Raw genomic sequence first — 17,239 nt, forward strand, 5'->3', positions numbered from 1 at the left:
CTTCGTCAGCGATAAAGAGCAACTACTTCGGGATAGAGTTTTTCCTATGGAAGACGCCTTCATGGCTATGGAAGGCGCCTTCCACACCTTATAAAAGAAGTGCTTGCCCAAGGGTTTGATATCATCTCTAATACAAGCTTCTACACGCCCAATTGGCATTCCGACTGCTCCGACTTCCTGCTGCTGCTCTGCTACGACGCTGTTGCCTATTACTATCGAGGAGTCATCCAACACTGAGCAATCCGATCATTTTTGAAAGTGTTGGGTAATGAACATTTCATACTGTACTTAAATTCTGTATAAAAGAAAAGTGTAGCGTGTTATACTTGTTCTAACTTTTTCTTTGTACTCAATTCCCTCTTCCAACAGTTCTGGAAAAGGTATTTAGTGAATTACCTGTTGATAGGTCGTCGACTTGCGTCTTGGAGTAGGAGTTGCCGAATGCTCCAAACCAAGTAAAACCAATCGCAAACTTGTGTTTTCTACTTGCTTTCCTGTTTCTTTCTTTTCTGCCGCACATGCTTTATTTTTAAAAGAATAAAAGAAAAGTTTTTCAAAATCACGTGATTCATCACCCCCTCTCACGTGCATCTTGATCCAACAAATATTAGTCAAAAGGTCAAGAAAGGTATGTTAGGAACCTTGGCGGCCGGCTATAGGAGGAGGAGGGGGGGGGTGAATAGTCCTGCAAAGAAAAACAACCTTCCTCGAACTTTGTAACTTAATAATTATCAACACTTACATAAAATAATTAACATATTAAAAGAGAGGCACAAAGAAATTACTTGGTTACAATTGGAGAGGTTGTTAATCTAAGGAAGTTGAAAGCACACTAAACACTCCTTTAGACAAAGAAGCCTCTTTATAGTAGTTAACGCACTAGTTTACAGAAAAGAACTCAATAGGAATCAATTACAAGTGTTATTCTGAACCTCTGGGACCAGGGCTGTATTTATAGCCCTGGTCGGGGCGCCTGGAAGGGTTTCAGGTGCCTTGGAGGGGATAAACTTGTATCCCTATCGCAACGAAACGTGTTACGTCGCGTTTTGGATAATTTTCTGCTCCGGGCGTCCGGACCAACTCGAGGTGCCATGGACTGAAAACCCAGCTTTTATTTATTTTTCGATCCCGATCTTCTACTCCGTTTCCGCTCGACTCGGTCCGGGTCTTCTGCTCCAACTAACTTCCAGCCTTCGAGCATTCTTCCGCTCCTGCTTCTCGTCCCGCGAAAACATCGCGTGTCTCCTTCTCGTCCGCCTGCTTACTCTTCCGCAGCTCCTCATAACTCGGACACACCGAGCCAGTCGGCTCTCTCCCATGCCGTCCTTCTTGCTAGTTGCACCTTTTGCTCGATCCCCTGTGCTCCTAAGTTCCTACACATTTAGACACAAGGTTAAAAACAAACAAGACCTAACCTGACTTGGTTAATCATATCAAAATTATCTTGAGGTACTAACAAGGTATACTTTCTAACGTCACCGACCCAATTTCTCTGCTTGCGGTGTTATCAATCCTACGATGTGGGACTAAAGAGAGTTAGTAAATATTTTTTATATAAAATATAATAGAAAATTACTAATAATCTTTAAAATTATTTTCAGCGTGAAAAAAGTAACATTAACATAATTTAATTTTAAGTTTCACCAAAATTAATTATTAAAGATTCATATTTTTAACTAAATAATAATCTTAGTATCTTACTATTTTATTAAGAAACATTTACTAACGAACTTTCAATTAATTTGATGAAGCCTAAAATTAAATTACGTTAATGTTCTTTTTTCTTTTCAAAATAATTTTAAGATTTATTAATAACTTCACAGACACATCAATAAGAGATTTAGTTCAAAACTCGACTACGGTATATTATTAAGAATTTTTCTTATTAATTAATTATAAATATATAGTTTGAGACACAGCTGCAGTGTATAGATTCTTTTTCATTAGTTAATCAAGATGGCAAGATGACAAAAAGACGAATATGCTCGCTCCTAGCATCCCCACCAACCCGTCCTAGGGCTAACACGGAGGAGGTAAATCACAGGCGGCTATTAGCCTTTAGAATATTGACTAGCACATAAGGAAGACATTTATCTCGACTTTACCGAGATTCGAACCTCAGGCCTCTTTTTATTAGTTAATTAAAGATCTAAAGTTTGAAACTCAGCAACGATGTATTATTGAGTAAGTATCACTCTTATAATTATACTATTGTATAAATTTCACGTATCCTTATTTAATTTATGGACAATCTTTTTACTACGATTAAATGTTATATTTATTTTTATCAATTTAATATTATTTTTTTTTATAAAAGGGATAGATGGAAGGGGGCCCTCACAATCGCTAGTAAGATATATAAAATGAGACGGAGAATCGGTTTGGGTCCGGTTCGGTCAAATTGACCTATTCCGAACCAAACTTGTTTTTTTTGTTTCAGTCGTCCTCCTCCGCCAGCTTCCCCTGCTTGTGCCTTTCGAAATCCATAAATAGCAACGAAATTACCATCCAAAGATCAAACAATCCTCCATCGGATCCTCGTCCTCGCTCCGGTAATTTCTCCCTGTTTTTTGTTTTTTCTTTCGCCTTTTTCTTTCGCCTTTTGACTCAGATTCTTCTGCGGAAGAGAAAAGTTCGTTTGATGCATCTGTAGCTCAAGAGGGGGGGAATCGCATCTGGATGCTTCAGCCACTTTTTGTGTTCCTGTGCTCTTGTAGAATAGCGAGAGAAAAAGAATAATTTTTTTCTTCCGGATCTTCGGTTGTTCTTCAAGGTGTGGATTCTCCTTTCAACGATTCCTGCATTCCTCCAATTGAATGGCTAGTGTACCATTTGCATATCCTCCAAATGGAGGTTTTAGATATATATTTTATTGTTCTGTCTGTTTGTTTTTAATCTTTCCTCCGTTTTTTTTTCACATTTGTTTTTGTCCAAAGATTAGGGTTACCTTTAGTTTTTGGTTTAGGGTTTTCTCTGTAATTTTATGTATTATAACGGCCTGGAGAGGAGTTCTTAGTTCTATTGCAAAGAGATTATGCTAATTTCCTGCCTCCAATGCCTGTATTACTCTCTGCCATTATAACTGTCTAGTTATAACATCCTTGTGATGGAAAGTTATGATACTTGTTCTGTCCCTTCCATGATAAATTTTCTGAGGGGGAATTCTTCTTGTTTGAGAAGATTGTTATTGTTATTCGGTTATGTAGATGTTGGATGTATTATTGCTAATTTCTACTTCTCGTCTAGCTTAAGACATTAAAAACATTGTGTAATAGGTTTGTTGATTTCTGCCATTGACTATCTATCATTTTCCTTTAATACAGGAGATTGTTTATTTGCTGCAAAATGTTGGTATCAATTTGTTTTCTGTGGTTATCATTTGTATAATGTAACTTATTTTGTATAGACAGACAACTGCTAGAGCAACCCAGAATTTACTGGATGGTTAAGATCTGAAGTTTTGGAAAATGAGGTAAGAGAACAAGGACCATCTTGGGTTTTGGTGCCATTTGACTGTTACATTCATCTTAGCATTGACTGGTTTTACAAGTATCTGCTACCCATCTATTTTGATCTATTTGCTTCTGCATTTGTACTCTTTTGTTTAGTTTCTGCAAAACATTCTCAGCTTCTACTCGTTTGCTTGTTTTTCTACTTGTAAAGTGGCAATGTTGTGGTCAGTTAAAGTGACAATGTTTGCCTTTGTTCATCCTCAATAATCTAACCCTAACACTTGCACATATTGGCTATCCTTTAGTACGAGCCGAGTGAGATGGAACGAGGAAAACTTGTATGAGATTGAAGCCAATAAACCAGTGAGGCAAAAAATCACTGAACCTAAAACGCCTTACCATCCTATGGTCGATGATGACGGTATGTCTGGGGAACTCAATTTTTTCGGATAGTTTCCACTTTACTCCAATATCTATTTAACAAGTTAAAGAGGGAATAAATAACTTTCAGATGCTTAAAAGCCATTCATTGGTAATGCTGGATGTTTATCGCCAAGAAGAGCTTCGCAGGTGCAAATCATGCTCATCTTCTACTGCTTTCTGATTTTTTCGACATTTGATGAATGATGGTGCCAAAAGATGAAGGTTCACCATTATTGCTGAATATTCCTGCTGCCTATACCAGATAACCATGCTTGTTATTTTATTCAACTAAAACTTTCAATCATTTTCAAGTAGAAGTAGAGGGAGATTGTTGCTCAAATTCCTCTTTTTTCTACATAATGCAACCTTTTCATGTGGCAAAAAGGCGATTCGCTCGCCCCCAGTGCTCCCGCCAACCTGTCCCTAGGCCAACACGGAGGAGGTAAATCACGGGTGGCTACTAGCCATTAGTGCAAATGGCCAAGACATGGGGGGAGGTCATGCTCGGTCACGCCGAGTTTCGATCTCAAGACCTCATGTGGCAACACCCCATGTCTTAACCATCGCACCGCCCCGAGAGGACAAAATAATAGACATTGAACCTTTTCATGCTCTATATCATTATGACATCCAACTAAATTAAGGTATCTGAACTATGTGCATTGTTGTTGATTCCTATCAGACTCTGAAACAGATAGATCAAGACTAAGCTTCAAGGAGCACCGCAAAGCTCACTATGATGAATACCGAAAGGTGAAGGAGCTCATGCTGTCACAATCTCTAGCGGAGATGGTGCCAGGAAAGACAACACCGGTGAAGGCAGGAGCTCACAGGATCTAATGTGTGCAACCAACATGCAAGATGGCCAGTGAGATGTTGGGTTGAAGCAACTCCGCACTGGGGATTGCAGAGCAATATATTAATTTTTAGTGTGATAACCAATGCCTAAAGTTTGGAAGAATGGTTTGCGCTTTGAGATTATTAGTCTGTTAATATTGTTAATCTGGTGATTGTTTGTCTGGTCCTCAATTTGTCTAATTAAGATTATTAAGAGTAAAGTACAATCTTTAACTTACACTGAAACTTTACTGCAAGTTTATTTAGAGGGTGCCCTAAACATATTATACTTTGTTGTCACATACAAGAGAACTTACTTGGAAGACGAGAACTCGTGCGATTCCAATTTTTGCTTTCTGATCTTCATTATCACAGTTGAGGGCTCTATGAAGGTAGAACTTGATGCTTCCCTAGAATTGTTGCACCAGGTGTGTTTCCTATAAGAGAAGAAACTAGGCAAGAAATATGATTTCACCACAAAATGCTGAGAGAAAAATATTCACATAGAAACACAAAAATAAAATAAAAAAAAAAACGAAAGAAATTTAAAGACTTACAGGAAGGATCAGAAGTCCAAGGCAAGCCTAGGAACACTTGAGTGTGGCTCTCTTGGGTAGAAAGTTACCTGATAGGAGCATTTTGGTGCTGATCCTAGCCGCAGCTGAAAAAGATAAAATAGATCTAAAAATTTCTAAAAAGTTAGATATTACAAAGTGGAAAAGGCATAACACTTTATTCAACAACATTACAACAATTCCTTGGCAAGGACAATAATGACAAAATTTACAAGGGAATGAAATCACTAGTGCATCCCTCAAGAAAAAAAATACAATAGCGCCAGCTTAGCCAGCTAGCAAGGAAAAATGGAAGCAGTCACCAACTTTGCATTCCTCTCCTGATCTGTTGCCAAGGACATTATCTTTAAACAAGACTTGTTGGGTGTCATCAGAAGAATAAATCAAGATATGGAAGGAAACATGGCACCTCTGAAATATACAATCCTGTCTTTCCAGAAAAGAATATTGAACTTAGTGCTAGAACTATACTGTAGAGAATCACATCAGTGATGTTGAATTTGCAAACAACGAATTGCCTACATCACCGTGCAGTTGCACTTGGACTCCAGCTTTGGAGGTTTTGCATTGTCATATGCGTCTGAGTCTTTCTTATTGCACGGTGTTATCTCTGTTATTTCAACAGATGATAACTTATCAGCTGTTTCTGGCTTTCTGTGTTTAAGTTTTCTTGGGCTCTTAGTGTATCGAATGGATGCTTCTCGGAAATCCTTAATGCGGGGGACACTACTTGCCAGAAATGCAACTGGCTGAAGTGAAAACTTATTAGCAGGGAATTCCTTATCCAGTGCAATTGTTGCAGCTTTGTAGGCGGTATCGTGAACAATCGAACTGCAGAAGAGAACAGTATCTGTGGCTTCTTCCAATGTAAAAGACCTTTGCATTTGTTTCTTTGGAGATTCAGCAGTAGCCATTGGTTCTGCTGCAAGTTCCAATAATGAAAGAATGATGATCCAACAAATTTATATCATGAAAACCTTGGAAATGCAGGCAATTATTAAACGGATTTCAATAATAACCAGGAGGTTTCTGAATACTTGATACCAAATTTCTGAGCTTGTCAGAGGTATTCTGTAAAGAAACTTAATGGACAAAAACATCCTACTTTTTTCAAGAAAAAGATTGATTAAAAAAAACTGATGCTTATTAATGCCAGTAAGATACGTAGCAAATTTAGTACAGAAGCTAATCCATGTTGATCAGATCCTCTCACTGGAAAAATGCATCTCAGTTAGGGGATAGATAATTGTTTATGAAAGCAAGAAATCAACAAACATTTGCATATACAACATGGAGCTAGATTACACAAAGTTTTGACCGAAAATGAGAATACTATCCTCTTCTTAAGAAGAAATGCAAATGAATAAAGGTCCAAATAATTCCCTAACAATTAAAACCATTGGTTTTGACATTAAAAACCCAAATCAATCAGAAAAAAGAGTCAGATTCTGCATTTTACTTGAAATTATTCAGTTCAAACTTGTTCCAAATTTGTATCTATATATTTCAACTATGGACTGGTTTGTTAACTTACTGTCACGGTGATTATCATGTGTTTCAAGTCAAAGCTTACATGAGAAGTGAGATACAATAAGCAACAGTAGGCAAAAAAGAACTTTAAAAATGCTCCAATTAACAAATCAACGTCTGTTAGCAAATTGTTGCATATTTATTCTAAATGTATGCAATCTGACACCAAAATGTCGCATATAGATGCAGTCATCAGCATGGAGAGAATGCTCAAGAACTGATTAACAAAATCTTGACTGAGAAAGCAAAATATCAATGGCAACCAAACCAGCATAAAGGATATAAGTTTTGATGCCAAAGAACATGCCATTGAAGTTGATTACCATCATTAAGGGCCAAAAATAAATTAATAGGCATTGCGACATACCCATGGTTGGATCCTGAGCAAAATTAGATCCCAATTCAGAAAACAATAAGTCCTTCTCCACTGGTTTTGAAATGCAATCTTTTTGGAAACCCTCCATGTGACTTGTTACTGCAGCAGATGTACCATCAACTTGTGCATTCTGGCAACTTACCATTTCACTTTGCTGATCTAAGATTATAAGAGATGAGCTAGTTGCTGCAGTGTCAGAAATTTCTTGAGTTCCACAAACCATGTTAGTTAGTGTATAACTGTCTTCAGTTGAAGATGCTCCCTGGTTAGCAAGCCTCTCAACCTCTTCGTTGCTCCTTTCTCTGTTATAAGACCAAACTTCATTGGTGTTTCCACAAGAAATAGAGCTTCTACGTGGATTACTTGCTATAGAAGTATCATGTTGATTATTTTCTTCACCCAATTGCATTAATATGCTACCCATTGCCAAAGATGAGGTACTATGGGAAGAAACATATGTGCCAATAGCAGCTTGCTTCGTAGATATATGCTTTGTAGTACTTAAATATGGCTTCCCACCAAGATTGTCAGGCTTTTCAGCACTGGAAACTTCATTTTCCACTTCATCTTCAAGAGCAAAGGAAATGAGAGAAGAAACTTGTTCCATTTGAATTTGGGGATAAATTGCCTTACCAATGACAGTAAACTTTTCTGAATCACTGATGAGGCATTCACACCTCGCATTGTCAATATCATTCCTCCTATAGCTTAACTGGTGCAGAAGGTGCCTGTATGTTTGTCCAGATGGCCCCAGATCAATAGAGGAAGAAGCAGAAGAACTGTCCCTCCCAAGGCTGTGCTTCAAGGCATTCATATCAGCTCCTCCATAACAAGGCTCTGGAAAAAGAATGTTTGTGGCAGAAATACTCTTGCCTCGCATGAGAGGCCATTTTCTGCTGCTTGTCGTGTTCATTAGGAGTGCTACAATGCCTGTGCCCTCAGAGTTGCCAGCATTGTCACTTCGACAAGAAGTTGATTGTGATGGTGGAGATTCACATTTACTACACGATTCTGGATCATCCAATTCATTCAGATTTAATATTTCATGTTTAGAAAGATTATCCACATCTTCATCAGTTCTCAAGCATGGCTCACAGCCAGTAGAGAAATCAGCTTCTACTTTTTCACTAAGCTGTCCATGCTGGTTGGGCATAAAATGATCTCTACTGTCATGCAGTATAGACAATGTTGTTTCCCTTTGCATCCCATAACCCAGTTTTCCTTCAGGATCATCCTGAGTTGTAACTTGCTTGGTTCCAGAACCTTTCAACACATTCAACCCATAAATTGCATCACATTCTTGACACCTACCCAAAATCATATCCTTGACTATGAAGCTTTTTCCACAGTTCAAGCAAATACTTAAATTTTCAACAGAATCAATTTCATGGGTAGGAACATTATTCCTGGGTTCCTTTGAATTTACCAAACAATTTGGTACTGAACATTCTTGACAAACATTCTTGTCCACTACCAAAACATTGAAATATTTTCCACAGCTTGAGCATCTAATCATTTTTTCAGAAGCATGATTCCCTGAAACGTCAACAGCAAATGATGAACCTTGAGAAGCTACAGGATCTACCAAAACACCACTGATCGTTAAATTGTCCAACTTGGATTCCACTTCATTGGATAGACTCATGTCAATAATCTCAATACTATTTCCACATTTTGGAACAGAAGTGTTATGACAAGTATCTTCATTAAGTTCACATAATTTATCAAAGACAAATATATCCTCTTGCAACCCGGTAACCTTCTTCCTATCCAAATCGCCAGCCTGATCACTTTGATTATTATCACTATCCTGCATATACAGAACTACACTAGTGCCAAGCTCAGAGCTTGAATTGCTGCTGGTTGTACGTGAGGAATTCCTAGAGAATATAGGCCGATGCACGCTGCTTGGTTTTCCAGAGTGAAATGTAGTCACAGGAACACTTGATAGCAATGGCCTGAACATATTTTGTGGTGTTTTATGGTGATCCTACAGAGGGTTTGTGTAAATAAATACTACAGTGAGTTCAAAGATGAGCACAACCTGAGTGTCCCATAAATAGCAAAATACTCATAGAAATGAACAATGCATAAGTAAAATGCCTGCTAAGATTTCTAACAAGTCACGAGTCTCAACAATGTAGGATTAACTAATGGATCTTATCCCTCCACTTAACTCTATGTTAGAGCATATATATGGCTAGTAATATCCGGAATTATTTTAAAACCAACTATAGTAATCTTATTCTCCACTAAGCTCTATGTTAGGGCATATATATCATTAGTAATGCTCAAATTTGTTCAAGTTAAAATTAAATTAAATACAGTTTTCTTTGGAGGTCTTTCTTTACCCAAGAAGCCAATTCAGTTTATCTAGATATGAAATACATTGGTCAGTTTGAACATGCTCATCCAGACTTATACCATCTTGATTCATTTTGTGACATTTATTAAATATTAAAGATTCACATAATTGCTCTCAGGTAGTAGAACTTTATTATTATTTTTTAAAGCAAAGATAAAATATATAGCTGAGTGGAAATTGTTTTGATAGACTTTGCTCATGTAGTCGAAGAAACAGAACTATAAAGATGATTTCCACATTTGGAACAAATACAATGTAAGTATGGTTATAAAATTAGTACAATATCAGAATCAAATGATCAAAAATTTTGATTAGTTCTCAGTATTTGGATCAGTGTCACTAGAAAATTTCAAAAAAAAAAAAAACTTTATATAGTATCACAATCACAATAATTTATTATTGCACTTGTTCAATTTGATATCAATAATGGTTAACCATATTAAATAATTTATTACAGAATGAATTGAATTAAGTCAATTAAATGCATTTAAAATACCCCTTCCCAATCCTTGAAGAAAAGACATGTAATCAACAAATCAATTGCAAAAAATAGAATATCCTAAATAATATCAGACAATGTTAGTTTATATATATTTATTTTTTACTTTAATTTCACTCAATTTAGCATATTTTATAGTTTATAAATGTAGCAGCAAGAACAAGATATGAGTCAGTATCTAGAATTGGCTACATCAATATTATCCCACATTCAATTTTATGCTTCGAAATTTATGCATACCATAGTTAGCCTACATGACTGCTTGACCCACAGCTTGCCTATGCTGCCAACATTTGTTGTTGTTGTGCTTACAATTGCTCACCTATATTGCCAAGATCCATCAGGTTGTGACTTGCCACTTGTATTTTCCACTTGCTATCATCCTCTTCAATGCAAGTGTGTTGTTGGATTGCCATAAAGTCATCTAGGTCAGCTAATTATTTTGCCCAAATCACCTGTCCAAGTGATTTCATCCACTTCCTGAAAAATCTACCTTATTATTAGCCCATGTGTTCAAATCTCTATTTTTTTTCCTGCCTTCTCCATCAATCTGCCTCAACCAAATTCAACTCGGTCAATCTTTATCAGAATCAACATGCTTTGGCAACCATGAATGTTCTAATCCTCTATTAAGTATAAATGGTTTAGAAATAAGGCTTATAGTAGTGGCCAATCTCCAAGGCTATTATCGTCGATAATGCAAATAACAATTACTTTTTTAAATAACAATAATGATAATTGCATGAGAAATGATGTATCTTATTTGTCTACGGCAGCCAATAGCTACTTTAATTGTCTACTCATTTCTCTCCATATCACCTATATGATAATAGTTTGAGTAAAGACACATCTAGAAAGCTAGCTATTAATGAACCATGGATTTGCACGAGTTTGTCAACCTAGATCCAATGAACCATCAGCTCCACCAGTTCAACAAAGCTTTAAAGTTTAACCATGGTAACTTATGAGACCATGTACCCTTGACTTTTGCTATAAACACTTATGTTCCATAACTTGATATTTCCAAGTCCACCTATTGTTTAGCTTGAACCTCACATAGTATCTTATACTGAGTAATCAATCCAGATAACATAATTATATGTAAACTACTTTCAGGCATTTAATCATACTTCTTTATCCATGATATGTTTAACTAACTAGAGGTACAGTAGTGTAAAAATAATTGCATGCTAGCCAAATTTGGTTAGCTTTTGAAAGTACATTAAAGTTAAGTTTTAAATTTATTTAGGTTTCAGTCAGCATAGCATAACTCAACATTTTGCCTGTTGTCCAAAACTGAAATTGCGTCAACACATGCAAACAATAGAGATATAATATGTCGATTGATATCATACAGCAAAGTATGAGACTCCCTCTATCTCAGCCCTATCAATTGAAACAAAGAAAAGATCACTAACAGGGTTGTGAGGAAGAGAAGTACATTAAAGCAAGGGTTAAAATTTCTTTATGTTTTTCAAACAGAATTTATTGAACTTGCCGTTCTTCTCATCAACCAAAACTGAAATTGTGTCAACAGACATGAGGAGATAGAGATACTGTTAGTGCAGATTGGGTATCATTAAGCAAGTATCTTCAGAATCCAACTGATATAGGTACACTTCAAATTACAAAGACTAATAAAACAACATACATATAACATGATTCCCTATTGCTTACCAACTTTTACGACTGCAGCTAAGCTTTACAATTTAAAAACTTTTCTAGATATAGTGACAGTGGATATGTGCAAAAGATTATATCCAAAAGAACAATCCATAATAAGAGAAGAGGAGTTAATGACATGCAATTTGTTGTGCACCACATAAGTTGTATCTAGAAAGGCATAAAAGCAGACAATTAATGCACAGCTAGCAGATCAACAGAATTGACTAGAATTTCAATATTAAAAGATAAAGACTAGACAATCGAGAATAATTAAAGAACATATCTAGTCTAACACAAGGATTACTACTATCTTTGACATCTCCCTTCTTCTCTAATGTTATATTTATCAATTCAAGGAACAAACAATGGTTTATAGATAGGTTCACCAACAAGATCATTTTTACAGGACAATAAGAATATAAAATGTACCAAAAGCAGGATAATTTTACCAGAGAGGCAGTGTAACCATAAATTAAGCAAAAAAAGAAATTGTTGGAAGAAATATAAGAAAAACTAACATACATTCAAGAATATAAATACAAATAAAAGAGCAGTCATAACTAATAAACAGATGACATTTTACCATTTGTCTAATAACCAAATCAAAGGATCTCTTTGGTGCAGAACTTGAAGAGGGAGATCTTGATGGTTTCTTGGAGAATCCCATAGCTCTAGTGTGTGCAAAATCTTTGTCTTTTGTAGCAGCTGCATTATAGGGAACTCCAATAAAAGCATGTGATTCAGAATCATCTTCATTGGAAGATGCTGCAGATTGCTTGCTAATAGAGCTAAGTTGCTCTCCTCTGTTGTTTGATGAGGTTACAGTTTTAGAAGAAGTTGGTGATACTGAGTGCCTTCCACAATTTGATGTAGACCTCCTTCTATGTCCAGATATTGGAGACAAACCACGCAAACGTGTTGCTGGCAGATCTGTCAGAGAAGTTCGAAGGTTATGTGGCACATCTGTGGAAAAACTAGGAAGGTCTGTTTGCCATCCTCGCAATTTTGGTGAGGCAGAATTTCCACGATTAGCAGTTACAGGAGATGTCCACCTTTTACCTGTGGATGAACCTGTACTCATCCTCCGTGATGTTGGAGTCAAAGACCTTCGAGCAGGTAGTGAAGGTCTTGTTGGAGGAGTAGAAGGGCTTCGTGAGTGCGTTGCAGGTTGTCGAACTGGAGGTGGGCTTGAGTGAGTAACTGAAGTAGGTCTACTTCTTGAATGAGAGACACTATAGCTAGATCTAGGAGATGAACTTAATCGATGTGGACTCTCAATGCTTCTCTTTAGCCTTGGAGTCTTTTCAGACTGCAGCAACAAGAGAAAATAAAAATCCTAGTAAAATAAGGAGACTGTAATGAAATATGTTGACACAAAAGAATAGCATACAATGGCTGTTTTGGAATTTGAGATATATTGAGTTCTAGTCCTTCCTCTAGGCACATTCACAGGTTGTGACACATCATCATCCAGTGAAGCAAAAAGAGGAGTTTCAGGAGGAGTCAACAGCCTGCATCGGAAGCAATTAACTAGTCACAGATAAACTTCCAAGAAAATGTAGTACAGTCATCTCGTCGCGGAGATAGATTTAGACTAAAATGAAAGGCAACAAGTTCAAACATTCATTAACACTGAAGTACCAGCAATTACTTCAGATTACACATTTCACACTCAGGACAAACATAGCAATAGTCCATTCCACATTCAAGACACTTAAGGACCTCTTTGCAGCATAATGTGAAGGGGTTGTCATGTGCCAATAAGAAATGCCACTTATAAGAGAGACATACCAATCATAGTCATTTTTGCCACCATCTGCATTGAATATATCATTGCTCTCGGTTCGAGTTGGTATCATTATCCCAAGATTGGTATTCGAAAAATATCTCAATTTTGCTGATCATGTGTGAAAGAAGCAGTTGATAAATCAGTACAATTTTTTTTTAAAAAAAAAAGAGACTAGAATGATAAAAAAAACAAAATATCCAGATCAAAAAATCAAGGGCCAAATAAGGACATACATATGGATTCATCAAAATCGTCTGAGTGTAGCAAGGAATTGTCTCTTTCACGGTTCTGCACCTCATTAAACAGGAGTAGATCATCATCCTTGGCCTTGAGAGGATATCCAGTCCCTAAACCGTGACCCCTCCTTTGGGCACAAGCACTTTCCACTTTAAGCTCCCTTGCTGGGGAGCGTCTAGACAATGGTGAAGAAGGCATCTTTCAGTCTTCTAGTCCCCTTGTAGATGACAAAATAAGATCCTCGCATCAATATTCATTAATAGACGCCAAAACAAATCAATGGCATAGAACCTCCCATCCAGAAAGAGTTGGTATCCAGTATTCCAGTAGCCTGCGGACCAAACTTGCAGTTAATAGCGTTCGGCAACAACTCCAAAAAAAAAAAAAAAATGTTTTGAGGCAAAGAACCAATTCTAAAACTCAAAATGTTCAGCTTTCTTCTAACCGTCGTTAACCGTATAACGCATAGTGCAAACCCATAATAAACATGTTCGTTTGGTAAGCAAGCAACAAAACAACAGTTGAGAAGAAAGGTAGAGATGAATTTTTCTGTCGTCAAACGCGTCTCCAAATTATTCGGAATTGACCTACTACTCGAAACTCAAGCTTCCCACAGAATCTTTCAACGCCAGGACAGAACAAGCCAAAGCGAAAGGGAAAAATAACAATAAACCGAGAACGACAGGACACCAACGCGCAAAATCCGGCGAGTTATCATTCCTTACCTCTCGAGAAAACGCGCAGCTCCCCGCTTAGGGCTTCTGCACACACCCAGAGACCAGGTGAGCAAACGAGGCTGTTTCTCAGCCGCCGCCTCAGCACGAAGAAACCGCAATGAGCGGCGGATCCGTGGAGAAGCACAGCGCCTGACTTTCTCAGAATTGGACTAGATTGAACTGAACAGGGAGGATTGGAGGAGCGGAAAAGAATCTAGAGAGCGCACCGATCTCGTTAGGGTTTGTCTTTCTTCTTCGATCTTTCTTTTTCAGCTTTTTCCCACTGTTCCACGCTCTCTCTCTCTCTCTCTTCTCTCTCTCTCTCTAAATAAATGGCGCTCAAATTACAAGAGTGCCACTGCAGTCCATCAACAATTTTTTTATTTCATATAAAAAAAGGCAAATCTAATTTTGGATAAGAGAAACTTTCATTTTTACACCCCAATCGTTTGCTGATTTTTATATCGCCCTCAGAATTTAACAAATTACAGTCAACCGCAAGATTTACAAAACAATACCGTAATCCTAAATTTATAAATCTCACTTTATTATAAGTAGGTACTGTTTGGTTTAGAGGTTTGAGAATGAGGGAATGGATTCATTTCCAAACTTTGTATTTGGTTAATAGAAATGAAATCAAGATTTTGAAATGAAATAAAAAAATTTGAGTATGGATGAAATTCACCCCCTCCCTTGGGTTTTGATGGAATGAAATTAAGAATTAAGTTTTGGACTAAAATACCCTTAGTATATTTGTTCAATTTTTATTTCATTTCACTCTCTCTCCTTGTTCTCTCTCATCACACTTTCTCTCTCCTCATTCTATCATCATATTTTCTCTCTCAAGGTACTTTCTCTCTCCTTATTTTCTCTCATCACATATTCTCTACCATTTTCTCTCTGTATTCTCTTTCATCACACACACTCTCTCATTATTTTCTCTCTCTTCATTTCCTCATTTTTCATCAAACTTTCTCTCTTATCATCCTTTCTCTCTTCTCAATCTCTCTTGCCATACTCTCTCTATATTTTATCTTATCACACTTTCTCTCTATTCATTCTCTTCCATCACACTCTCTCTTCTCATTCTCTCTCATCACACATTTTCTATCATTTTCTCTATGTATTCTCTCTCATCACACTCTTTCTCTCATTATCTTCTTTCTCTTCATTCTCTCCTCATTTTTTCATCATATTTTCTTTCTTATCATACTTTCTCTCTCTTCAATCTCTCTTACCATACTCTCTCTCCATATTTGCTCTCATCACACTTTCTCTCTCTTCATTCTCTTCCATCACACTCTCTCTCCTCATTTTCTCTCATCACACTTTTCCTCTTTTCATTTTTCCCATCACACTTTCTCTCTCATCACATTTTCTCATCATACTTTCTCTCCTCAATCTCTCATTTTCTCTCATCACACTTTCTCTCTCTTTATTTTTTGCCATCACTCTTTCTCTCTCAACACACTTTCTCTCTCATCATACTTTTTCTCATCTTAATCTCTCTTATCACGCTCTCTCTCCTCATTTTCTCTCATCACACTTTCCCTCTCTTCATTTTTTCCTATCATACTTTCTCTCTCATCATTCTCTCTCATCATATATTTCTCTCACATTAAACTTTACATTTCATTTAATTTTTTCTCTTATTTTCCTCTAAGGATAAAAAAGAAAATTTAAATTCATTCCGATTGAAAATATTTAACTAACCAAACATTATTTTTAGGAATGATACCCAAACTCATACCCATTCTCATTTCATAATACTATAATACTCATTATCATTCCGATTCTTAGGAGAAAACCAAACGTCACCTTACTATACCATATCACCACCAGAACAAAAGTAAAAAAATTCATAACATTTATAAACCTCTCCCTACAATTATAAATCCAAAAAATAATTTTATATGGCATCTCACTAATTCATACATTATTATTTATATTTTCTATTTACTATCTTTATTTATAATATTTATTTATTTTTTAAAAAATATTTAAAATGAAAAAAATTTAAAAATGACTTACAACTACTATTCTGAACCCAACATCCAATTTTAAATGTTAGGTTCTAAGTTTACAAAAGCTACAATGCTATTGGATTTACAAAACTCAACTTCTTGGGTTTTGTAAACACAGCATTGCAGCCACCCTCAGCTGTTAGGACGCTTGGTAGCCAACTTGAGAGAGTGAATTGCCTGAAAAATAAAAACAATACCTTTTTCGTTCTTTCAACTCAAATTAAAAGCAACAATAATAATAACTTAAATTAACAACTAAAAAGACGAGACACACTATTTACTTGGTTATAACCTAGGTGGTTGTTAATCCAAGGGCAATGAAAAGTTCTAAAAGATCTCCTTCGTGTAGATGGAGAAGTCTCTTACAATCGTTAAACGCTCAGACAGTTGCTAGGAAAAGAATACAGGAGTTGATTAATTGTTTCCTAGGTCCAGGGTGTTGGGACCTTGACGTCCGCTAGAGGGAGGGTGAATAACGTCTCACCTAAATCGATCGCTTCTTCCTACACTTGTTAGTTAAGCAGCGAAAATATAAACAAATAAGTAGAAAGCTAATTTAAATACAAGACAAGAAATGCAAACCAAGCTACACGATCATTTAACGTGATTCGAAGATTAGAGCTTCTACTCCACGGCTGTCCGTAAGGTGGACGATCTCGATCCATCGATAGATGACTCCCCGGCAAACTCCGGTTAGCTCACGTAGCTCCTTGTAGGTGGAGAAACTTCACCATAACTCTCACAAGAACAC

At 36.6% G+C, this 17,239-nt stretch overlaps 2 protein-coding genes across 3 annotated transcripts; one reads left to right on the forward strand and one right to left on the reverse strand.

The window, feature by feature from the left end:
* Window positions 1–2,395: 2,395 nt before the first annotated feature.
* On the forward strand, window positions 2,396–4,933 carry LOC122019367. The gene is made up of 4 exons (XM_042576839.1): window positions 2,396–2,773; window positions 3,407–3,472; window positions 3,758–3,873; window positions 4,552–4,933. Exons 2-4 carry the CDS (start codon window positions 3,468–3,470, stop codon window positions 4,713–4,715), a joined length of 285 nt encoding a protein of 94 aa, XP_042432773.1. The 5' UTR covers window positions 2,396–2,773; window positions 3,407–3,467; the 3' UTR covers window positions 4,716–4,933.
* Window positions 4,934–5,426: 493 nt separating this feature from the next.
* On the reverse strand, window positions 5,427–14,819 carry LOC122018819 (probable serine/threonine-protein kinase nek3). 2 transcript variants are annotated; one of them, XM_042576242.1, is made up of 8 exons: window positions 14,474–14,819; window positions 13,745–14,079; window positions 13,514–13,619; window positions 13,113–13,233; window positions 12,782–13,031; window positions 12,306–12,652; window positions 7,185–9,183; window positions 5,427–6,209 (listed from the first exon to the last, which is right to left on the reverse strand). In XM_042576242.1, exons 2-8 carry the CDS (start codon window positions 13,944–13,946, stop codon window positions 5,806–5,808), a joined length of 3,429 nt encoding a protein of 1,142 aa, XP_042432176.1. In that variant the 5' UTR covers window positions 13,947–14,079; window positions 14,474–14,819; the 3' UTR covers window positions 5,427–5,805. The 2 variants fall into 2 exon arrangements, with proteins under 2 accessions (XP_042432176.1, XP_042432175.1); XM_042576241.1 differs by having other exon boundaries at window positions 12,306–13,031.
* Between the last annotated feature and the right edge of the window lie 2,420 nt (window positions 14,820–17,239).

Source organism: Zingiber officinale, chromosome 9A, assembly GCF_018446385.1.
Source record: "Zingiber officinale cultivar Zhangliang chromosome 9A, Zo_v1.1, whole genome shotgun sequence".
Lineage (NCBI taxonomy): Eukaryota > Viridiplantae > Streptophyta > Magnoliopsida > Zingiberales > Zingiberaceae > Zingiber > Zingiber officinale.